This window comes from Nilaparvata lugens, unplaced genomic scaffold (assembly GCF_014356525.2).
Source record: "Nilaparvata lugens isolate BPH unplaced genomic scaffold, ASM1435652v1 scaffold7346, whole genome shotgun sequence".
NCBI classification, from domain to species: Eukaryota; Metazoa; Arthropoda; class Insecta; order Hemiptera; family Delphacidae; genus Nilaparvata; species Nilaparvata lugens.
The window spans coordinates 1-11,448 of NW_024093095.1; the positions used below are offsets into that span (position 1 = coordinate 1).

Genomic DNA, 11,448 nt, shown 5'->3' on the forward strand with positions numbered 1-11,448 from the left:
TACCGACCACTAACTCTACTATGAAAGTGAAAACCAGGCTTAAGTGATTGCTGGTTCTAGAAAGTCTGTTTGTTTGCAGTGCACAACAATACCACAGTATACATACAGTATGGAAACTCGGCTAGTACCATGGCACAAAAATCCGCCATCTTGTTAGAAAGTTTCGTATTGTAATAGTATTGATGGGAGTTCGGATCACTTTACTTATCCGGATCAATTGATCTCGTTCACTGCCGCGAGCCAATCAAAAGATTATGATTGGAACTTTCTAACAAGATAGTGACGGATAGTCACTCGTTCACGTGACGTGTCTAGTATTTGTGCCATGTAAAAAGCATTGTTTAGATAAGCGTTTGATTGCTAGTTTCCATTCTGTATCTATTCTGTGACAATACTGTCTTCTTTGAAAGTTCAAAGAAACTGAGTGATATTTTCTGTCTTATTTGAAATTTTATTATTTGTTGAATAATCATGCAACTGACCTCATTCTTAGCGACTTTTTTAACTTTCTCAAGTGTGTCAGTGATTGTGGCACTAAACAGCAGAGTCTGTTTGTTGTGTGGCAGTGCCGAGAATATAGTTCTTGATTCTGGCCATCGAATGCCCCGCCCAGTAATCTGTCAGCTTCGTCCAGACTAGGAACTTGATCTGTTGCAGGGAGAATGTTTTGCAACTTTCCTAGGTGATCAGCTAACCTGCAAATCAATAGATTTGAATAAAATATTCATCATGAGAAACCATAGAGTAAATAGACCATAGAGGCATAGAGTATAGCATTAGAATACATAGTCTCTATAATAAGTAACCGGACTGACCTCAGGAAATTTGTTATGGGCAAAATTTAAACAATTTTTCATTAGATATCTTCAAAGTAGTCCCTATTGGAGTCGATAACACGCTGATACCGGATTTTCAAATCCCTGAACGCTCCCTGGAAGTCGGCAACCTCTATGCTGTCTAGAGCCCTCGTCGTAGCACGTTGAACGTTTTCGAGAGTCCCGAACCGCGTCCCCTTAAGTTGTCTCTTGCTCTTGAGGAACAAAAGAAGTCCGGTGGTGCCATATCCGGCTGTTAGGAGGATGTGGCAACGTTACCCCGACTGATGATTGGCCAAGCAGGCAGGTATGCGACGGAGCATTGTCGTGATGGAGGATCCACGAATCGGCAATCCCCGGACGGACTCGATGAACCCGGGCGGTTAGTCGACGGAGCACCTGTACTTCTGGCCGTTCACAAAGAGTTTGTGCCACCCGCCCAACTGTAAACGACCAGTACTACAGAGAGGTGCTCCGTCGACTAACCGCCCGGGTTCATCGAGTCCGTCCGGGAATTGCCGATTCGTGGATCCTCCATCACGACAATGCTCCGTCGCACACCTGCCTGCTTGGCCAATCAGTCGAGGGTGACGTTGCCACATCCACCTCACAGCCAGGATATGGCACCACCGGACTTCTTTTTGTTCCCCAAGAGCAAGAGACAACTTAAGGGGACGCGGTTCGGGACTCTGGAAAACGTTCAACGTGCTACGACGAGGGCTCTAGACAGCATAGAGGTTGCCGACTTCCAGGGTGCGTTCAGGGATTGGAAAATCCGATATTAGCGTGTTATCGACTCCAATAGGGACTACTTTGAAGATATCTGATGAAAATTGTATAAATTTTGCCCATAAACACATTTCCTGAGAGGTCAGTCCGGTTACTTATTATACAGACCCTGTATATGCATGCTTAAGGGAGTTTATGCCTACCTCCGTTAACAAAGCCATAGGCATGACAGGTGGTTTATGGTAAAGTCAGCACAGGTAGGGCAAAGTTACGCTACGCTACGCTGAAATACGTCTTCCGAAAAAGTAACCGTTCTATCTCCCCTACATTAAAAGCTACGCTACGCTGATGTGAACGAGACAGATACGTAGCTTGAATTCAACATTGGGAATAAGACGTATTTCAGTGTAGCGTAACTATAGTGAGGTCCACGTTATATGACAGTATTTGATCAACTTTGGTTTTGCTATCCTTGTCTATCATTCGACAAAGCCGGTTGTACTATCCTTTCTATGTCCACAACGATGACAATTATGTTTTTGACAGTGTGAAATATAATTAATCAATGCAGAGAATCGGCATCGCTATTCTTCTAACTTTATCCACTGCCATTAGAACGTGGACCACACTATAGATGTGGAGAGACCTTGACCCCTTTGAGTCAGCTTCACTCCAGTTTTATATTACTTCATTAATTTGAGACGTCTTGATGAAGGATTGAAAAGAAATCATCACAATGAGTGAGTTACCTGCCAGGTGTAGCGATAACGACATGAGGCTTTTTTGCCAATTCGGAGCCCTGAGCGACCATGTCCATGCCACCGACTATTATGCTTTGCCTCAGGTTGATTGCGCGACCAATCACAGCAAACGAATCGCCTATCTGAAAATTAAATTTTACAAAATTAATGAAACCATGTATGGAAGAATTGAATTGAGCTCTGCTTAGATTTGTATCTTCACGTAACAAACGACTCAACTTTAAAAAAAAACTATCTAATGCATGATTGCAGTGAGTTTTGCTCAATTCATTCATTAGTCTGGGATTTGTTAATATTATCAACCACAATATATTTATCTAAATATGTCCTTTACTAATATAAGAAATATATAAATTTCAATAGTAGGATTCATATTCTTATTGGATAGTATCCTGATTATGTGTAAACTTATCTAAATTTTGGAGAGGAATTTCTCAAGGTTACCTTATTTTTCCTCTCCCTATCATTTTGATAATGTACTCATTATGAGAAAAAATGAATAAAAAAATGACAATAATAATAATAATTGATCGAATTTTTGGATAAATAGCATTGGAGAAGAATTAGAACACATAATAGAAGAAATAGATCGTGAATAAATTAGTTAGAAGTTGGAAGAAAGATAAGTTAAAAGTATTGATTGAACAAGAGACATTCGAAGTGTTAGGCTAGGCACAAACCAGTTAGTCAAGACAAGACAAGACATAATCAGACACAATACTTCAGATAGTTGCTTATGACGCAACACACACTGATTAATCATTGCAATTAGACATGTCTCCATAAGCAAATATTTGAAGTATTGTGACTGAACGTGAATGATCATGTCTTGTCTTCTCGTGGTGTGTGCCTAGCCTTAGGTGGGCGTTAGTCAAGACAAGACATGATCAGACACATTTTATCACAATACTTCGCATTATTGCTTATGAAGCAGCACACACCGATTAGTCATTTCAATTAGACATGTCTTCATAAGCAACTATGTGAAGTATTGGACTAAAACAGGTCTGATCATGTCTGGTCTTGTCTTGACTAACTGGTGTGTGCCTAGCCTAAGGCCAAGCCAAATGGAACGTTTTTTTCAGGCGTTTTTTTTAATGACGGCGGAAGAGTCGGCAGGGCTGGAAGCTCTCCGATTGTCTGATTATCAGCTGATGGGTTGGCGTACGGGAATCAGCTTCATGGAAAAAATGGCGTTCAGGAAAAGTGGCTTGGTCTAAAAGCATGTTTAAGATATACAACCATGAAATTTTTAAAAATGAGACAAACAGATTATTTCAACATAGGAAATACACAAAAAATTACATAGATTCAACATTTTAGACAAAGGTACGAAATCTCTCGTTTACCACAAATTTGAAATCTGACAAGAGAATTCAAGTTGAAATTGATCAAATCAAGATCGGCCGTTTCAAACTTACCGATTGTCGGCCGACAGTTGTCAAAATGTCCTCCGTTTGGCTGAGAATCAGCTGTTAGTGATAATTAGCCAATTGGAGGACATTTAGTGCCGGTTTTCGAGCTCGGAATTTAGCTAAGTTCTAGACTTTAAACAGCTGGAGTCAGAAAATTAGCTTTCCGAAACGGGACGTGGTCGCAGTTTTTACGGCAATCTCTATTTTCTCATTTCTATAATTGGAAACATTTTTCCTTGACGAAATGAAACATTCCTGAATAATTAAAATAGCTGCAAATTTACACTATTTTCTCTTTATTTTATTTTGTGTTGAATTTTCTAGTTTTTCGATTTTTAATTTGAAAGTGACTATGACTATCACTACTAAAACCTACTACGGAATGGCCATAGCCGAGTGGATTAGATGCTGGCTATGTGATCCAAAGGCCCGGGTTCAAATCGCAGCCCAGGCAAGATATTTTTCGGGCCACTCCCGTGTTTCGGGTGGACACGTTAAACCGTCGGTCTCGGCTGCCTAAAAAAGCAGTCGCTAGGTCATGTCAGAGGCCCTGAAATTGATCAGTTGCGACCTGAAAACTCTAACACCAGACCTGAGCCAGCCAAGTCACACGATATTATTATTATACTACTACTACCCCCCGTTTCGGAAAGCCAATTTTCTGACTCCAGCTGTTTAAAGTCTAGAACTTAGCTAAATACCAAGCTCGGAAACCGGTCCTTAGTCTGTGTGTAGTGACGATAAGAGCCAGCCACATGAGGCGTTTTTCAGACGAGTCGGCAGGGCAGGAAGGTCTCCGATTGACTGATTGGGTTTCCGTTCAAGAGTTAGCTGGTAATAAACCAATCGGAGAGCTTCTTGCCCGACTCATCTGAAAAACGCCTCATGTTGATTTTGCCTTAATGTCGAACGATAATCGGTAAGTGTGAAAACGGCCATCTAGTGAAATATTGTAGAGACTTACCTGAAATGCAAGCTCCCTGGTTGGAGTCAAAACCAGAGCAAAAATTCCATATGGGTCTTCACATAGCTTGTGGAGAATCGGCAATGCAAACACTAGAGTTTTTCCGCTACCGGTCTTAGCTGCTCCAATACAATCTCTTCCTTCTATTATTTTTGGAATACAGTTTTCTTGAATAGGCGTTGGATGTTTCAGACCTGATAAAACAGAGAAATGAGATTTTTTTCATTATTTTCAAGTATTAGAATAATCATTACATGACAAATCAACACAAGCCGCGATATAGTGCATTTCAAGTACACACCAATTTAAGCAGACACTAGTTATTGAATGTTGTCTTTTTTCTTTGGGCTACTTTTAAATATAATATGAGTACCCTTTTTAAAATTTTTAATCACGACATGTTTTGGCTATATAATGCCATTATCAAGTAATAATATATTTATATAATAATAATAATAATAATAATAGGAGTTGTTGACTCCTTCATTGCTGGTCAGGCGAGTGCTAAGCAGAGGAATCTATCAATTGCCTGGATAGATTATGCAAAAGTCTTTGACTCTGTCCCACACAGTTGGCTAGTGCATGTTCTCCAACTTTATAAAGTCAGTACAGGTATTGTCAACTTTTTGAAGCTAGCCATGACTGTGGAGTGTCAGGCTGTGTATTGGGGATGGAGTGGATCAATTTCAAACAGGTGCAATCAAGGTTGTCAGAGGAATTTACCAGGGTGACAGTCTGAGCCCTCTCTGGTTCTGCCTGGCCTTAAATCCTCTTAGTTTGTTGCTAAGAAATTCCCCATATGGATATAAGTTTGATGTTTCAAGAGAGCTTACAGTTTCTATATGGATGACCTGAAACTATATGACAAGTCACCAGAGCAGCTTGAGAATTTGCTTCAGCTAGTCACTACTTTCAGCCAGAGTATCAAAATGAAATTAGGATTGGAGAAGTGTGCAGTACTGCATATGAAGAAAGGTAAAGTAGTAAATACAGCAGAAGGGATGTTGACACTTGAAAATGAAATAGGGTAGTTGCAAATAGGACAGACATATAAATACTTTGGACTCCACCAGCATTTGAAAATCTCCTGTGTTGAAGTGTTCAGCCGCTTGGAAATTGAATTCAAGAGAAGACTAAGTAAAGTCATGAAATCTAAATTACCTTCACAGCATCTGATTAAGGCAATAAATTCTTGGGTTATTCCAACTCTGACCTACAGTTTTGGTGTTCTGAAGTGGTCTGACACTCGTCTGGAACAAATGGACAGGCTTGTGAGGACTCAAATGACAAAAAACAGGGTGCATCACCGATCATCGATGAGTCGTCTATATTGCCAAGGAAGCTGGGTGCAGGGTTTGTCCAGGTTTCGATCTGTGTGCAAAACAAGATAAAAGACTAAGAGAGTATTTCATTTCTGCTAACACAAATCTCCTCAGGGAAGTGTGCCGATTGGATGGAAATTATACTGCACTTAACCTGAGGAATCCTAATGGTCGAGAGCCCTTGATAGTGCATGATTACAAGGCAGAATGGCAACAGAGGGAACTGTATGGGCGCTACTGCAAGCATCTTCACTCTGATCATACTAATCATGACCTTTCAAGCAGGTGGCTGACAGATGGAAGTCTTTTCCCAGAAACAGAAGGCTTTATAATATTGCTATGCAGGATCAGGTTGTCGCTACCAATGCCTATAGAAGACATATCATCAGAGATCTGAGCATAAGTGATAAATGCAGGCTTTGTAACGCTGCAGTAGAAAGTATTCAGCACATAGTTTCAGGCTGCTCAATATTGGCACCAAAAGAGTATTTGAAGCGACATAATAATGTTGCAAAAATAGTGCACCTGGAATTGCAGCAGGAATTTGACTTGTTTGAAGAAATGCCCCCATACTATTCCTACTCTCCTCCTGCATTTATTGAGAGAAACCAGATTAAGATCTACTGGGATGCTCAAATGATCACTGACAGGCAGGTCATTCATAATAAGCCTGATATCCTAATGTTGAACATTAATCAAAAAGAAGCCTTAATAACTGATGTAGCCATACCAGCAGATGAAAATTGTCAAAGAACAAGAGGTGAGAAATTGAGGAAGTATCAAGAGCTAGCATTTGAGCTCAAGAATGTTAGAATAATCCCAATCGTAATATCTGTGAATGGTCTGGTTCTTAATTCAACAGTGGAGAGCTGTAAGGCTATTGATGTCTCAGAAACTCTGGTAGGGAAAATGCAGAAGTCTGTTCTGCTTGATACAGCTCGCATAGTACGCCAAACGCTCCAACATACTTGGTAAATACTTTATCAATAATAGAAAATAATGCCAAGAGGTTGCATAAATTTTGCCCCTCTTCGCATAAGCTATCCGCAACTGCGTGAAAAAGAGGATAATAATAATAATAATAATAATAATAATAATAATAATATAATATAATAATATAATAATAATAATGATAATATTAATAATATATAATAATAATAAAATAATAATAATAATAATAATGGCATTATATAGCCGAAACATGTCGTGATTAAATCATTTTAAAAAGGGTACTCAGATTTACATTTTTATTTATTGAATGTTCTACGTAATAACAGTAGAAACTTATACAACTTGGGAAATCTTAAACTTTAGATTGTTTATTCTTTGGTAACAGCCTTAAACAATTAAGATCCACATTTCACAGATAACTAAAAAAATTGTAACATAGTAAGACCGTACTATGCGGTGACGGAGTTGAATGAGGAACACACGTTGAACCATAAAAATCTGGTGTGGCGCACTCACACAACTTTCCTTGCCGTTATGAAAATTTATCACCTGACGCTAGTGTTCCCGCGCATCTCAAGTCTACTACTTTTCAAAGATCTGAGTCAGCTGGTGACAGGGTAATAACGCTGGAGACACACGAGGTCTGCTATCTCTTCATAGTGAATCATTTAATAGAATCATAGTTTGGCAATTGGATAATCACATTTTCTCGAATTTCGAGCTTATGCTCAATTTAGGTGAAAATGTTACTGAACATTAATTGTAGAGATTCTCATGCTCAATCTATTCCAACTCGAAATTTTTTTTTGTTAAATTGTATCTGAAGCTTGATAATTAAGAATCTGAAATCAAACTTTGCATAGATGGGCGGAACTCCTGAAATTTTTACAGATATGGGACTTGTGACAGTTATAGAGCTTATCGATGACTATTTCAGGTATAACTTTAATCAAAATCGTTGGAGCCGTTTTCGAGAAAATCGCGAAAAAAACATTTTTGACAACATTTTCGCCATTTTAGCCGCCATCTTGAATCGCATTTGATCGAAATTGTTCGTGTCGGATCCTTATATTGTAAGGACCTTACGTTCCAAATTTCAAGTCATTCCGTTAATTGGGAGATGAGATATCGTGTACACAGATGCACATACACTCATATACACACACACACACATACACACACAATGTATAGAAATTTAGAAATTGGGGTACCTTAATTTTTTTCGGAAAGCAATACTTTCCTTACCTATGGTAATAGGGCAAGGAAAGTAATGAAACGTATAGAAAACATGTAATTAGGGTACCTTAAATTTTTTTGGAAAGCAATACTTTCCTTACCTATGGTAATAGGGCAAGGAAAGTAAAAACATCAGAGTACAGTATTACTACAGAGTAGAGTATACTAAGAATGCCTCCCACACAAATGCTGAGGCAGCTGTTAGGCTCAACTCACACTTACGCGACTTGAGTAGAGAAAATATTGCGACTCTAGTCTCTTCTCGACGCAGCATGTGTTTTCAAATGGTGACACTCAGACCAGTCACGACTTCACGACTGTGAGACTGAGTCGAGCGTCGATTCGACATGTTGGTCGAGCCTCGACTTTAGTTACATAGTACCATGCATTTTTAATGAGAAGAGGTTGTTTTATGGAAATGATGTTTTAAAATTTTATGTAAGACAATAATAAGAATTAGATAAGACAATATATTCATAGTAACTATCATAAAATTTGTTACATGCGCAGAAGTGACGAATTGGATCTCACATTTTTAATAATGTGAGGTTAGAAATGGAGTAGCATGGTACTGAAGTAGTGACAATGAGCAAGAAAGTTGTAAGGTCGAGAGACTGGAGTCGTACGATTTGAGTCGAGGTAGTGTGAGTTGAGCCTTAGAAGGGTGGATGGAGGGAACATGTAGGAGACAGAAACACCAGACAGCGGAGAAGACGAGACAAGTAGCAAGTAAGAGAGGAGAAGAAGATGATGGATCAAGGAGGTTGAGGAGGATCTATGCACCATGGGAAATGTGGATGAAAACGTTTAGGCGAGCAGAGAAAAGATTGGGCGCGTATAATACTGGAAGCCAAGGCCCACCCAGGGCTGTAGAGCGCCAAAAGAAGAAGAAGAAGAGTACATACTAAACAGGCCTTAATACGTCTTTGTTAAGATACCTTATACCTTCTTCTTCATCCATTATCCACACTTATGGGATTGATGGCGTCATTGGCACAATAAAAGTCAATAAAAAAGCATAAATACTAATGTATTTTTATGTGACTTTAAAGTGTAAAAACACTCACATTCTTTGGTGTGGCGACAACCGTTTCGTGCTGGTGTTGCACAAAGAATTTGAGTGTTTTTTCACTTTGAAGTTATAAAAAGGACTTACTCTTAATAAAAATTAAGTTTAATAATAATGAAGTTAAGTTATAAAATAACTTGACTTAAATAACTTTGAAGTTATAAAAATACATTAGTAATAGTATTTGTGGAAACAATATGTATAACCAACAACGAAAAAAATAATTTATCAAAATGGCAGAGATCAAGATGATTAGATGAAGGATACTTACTTAGTTAACATCTAAGGCCTTGCTCTTAGACTTATTTGAAAATTAGCCAGATAGTCCGACTGAGTCATTGTCAATATTGTAGAACCGTTCTATAATTGAATAAAAACACTTGAAATAAAACTTAGCACTTGAAAACTTAAAACTTCAACACTTGAATAAAAACTTAGTCAACTTGAAAATGTGACCGGTGTGGTCACGAAACCATGGTCGTGTACCGAATAAAACTGTGTAGAATTTGACAACATATGTGTGTTTTTATTCAATTATAGCCAGATAGTATTTGAGACAGGTCATCGATTAAAATTTTCTGGATATCATAATAACCCCTGGCTCTCATAAAACCGGTCACAACCCTCTCGAACTTGCTGGTATCCAACTGCTTCACCCCTGCAGGTAGCCTGTTGGAGTAGCGGAGAGCTGCACTCCTGTAGCAAACCCGCGATCCCTGGAGGCGCACCCTGGGTCATTCTCCGCATGCCAATGACATCCTGATTCTTCGAAAGAAGGCACTGCGGATCCTTACAAACAGTGACTTCATTGCCCATTGTCAACCCCATCTTCAGACGCCTGAAAGTGCACACCATCTTCGGGCTGCACATACTGGCCTCACTTACCGCAGTGAAGATAAACAGGGCTAACATGATGAGTTGGTGTCAGGTGCATTCATACGGTACCCGCGGAAGGCTACAGTTGGAGATTCCACGCTGTAGGTTGTCAAAAGTAAAGGACTCTTTCCCAGTGATGGCACTCGAAATTTTCAACCTGCTGCCGGGCCCGGTGAGGGATCTTCCTATTGGTGTTTTCAAAAAGAGGCTGTCAAGGTGGCTGATTGAGGGAAGCTATTATAGTGTCAGTGATTTCCTCGGGGATGGCTTTGACGAACAGTGATGCCGAACCATCTTGATTCCATCTTGAAGTTTAAAGTTTTTTTACTTTCCTTGCCCTATTACCATAAGTAAGGAAAGTATTGCTTTCCGAAAAAAATTAAGGTACCCCAATTTCCAAATTTCTATACGTTTCAAGGTCCAATGAGTCCAAAAAAGTGGTTTTTGGGTATTGGTCTGTGTGTAGGTATGTGTTGTGTGTGTGTGTGTTGTGTGTGTGTGTGTGTGTGTGTGTATATGTATGAGTGTATGTGCGTCTGTGTACACGATATGTCATCTCCCAATTTACAGAATGACTAGAAATTTGGAACTTAAGGTCCTTACAATATAAGGATCCGACACAATCAATTTCGATCTGATGCAATTCAAGATGGCGGATAAAATGGTGAAAATTGTTGTCAAAAAAGAGGTTTTTTCGCGATTTTCTCGAAAACGGCTCCAACGATTTTGATCAAATTCATACCTAAAATAGTCATCGATAAGCTCTATCAACTGCCACAAGTCCCATATCTGTAAAAATTTCAGGAGCTGCGCCCCATCTATGCAAAGTTTTATTTTAGATCCTCAATTATCAGGCTTTAGATGCAATTTAAACAAAAAATTCCAAGTAGAAAAGATTGAGCATGAAAATCTCTTCAATTAATGTTTAGTAACATTTTCACCTAGAATTGAAAATAAGCTCGAAATTCGAGAAAATGTTATTATTTCAATTACATACTGTTGGCAACTGTTGATTCTATTGAATCATTCACTATGAAGAGATAGTCAACTTCGTGTGTCTCCAGCCTTATTGTCCTGTCACCAGCTGGCTAAAATCTTTGAATAGTAGACTTGAGATGCGCGGGAACACTAGCGTCAGGTGATAAATTTTCGGCAAGGAAAGTTGTGTGAGTGCGCCACACCAGATTTTTTTAATTTCTTTTGACGCGATATATCCGGGAACACCTGGCTAACGATCAAGACTTTGGATACATGTCAAACAGCACTTGATGCCTAGTTGACCGAGCGAAGTGAGGTCTAAGATTCAAGTC

The 11,448-nt window shown here is 39.1% G+C and overlaps 1 protein-coding gene across 1 annotated transcript; it reads right to left on the reverse strand.

Annotated features, from left to right (window-relative positions):
- Nucleotides 1-482: 482 nt before the first annotated feature.
- On the reverse strand, nucleotides 483-10,117 carry LOC120356633 (probable ATP-dependent RNA helicase DDX49; the record flags this gene model as incomplete). The annotated part of the gene is given in 8 exon segments (XM_039445589.1): nucleotides 483-587; nucleotides 590-636; nucleotides 639-678; nucleotides 680-695; nucleotides 2,294-2,427; nucleotides 4,685-4,878; nucleotides 5,902-6,055; nucleotides 9,896-10,117. Coding segments are annotated over 8 exon segments (912 nt in total), but the record flags the coding sequence as incomplete, so codon positions are not given.
- Nucleotides 10,118-11,448: the final 1,331 nt, after the last annotated feature.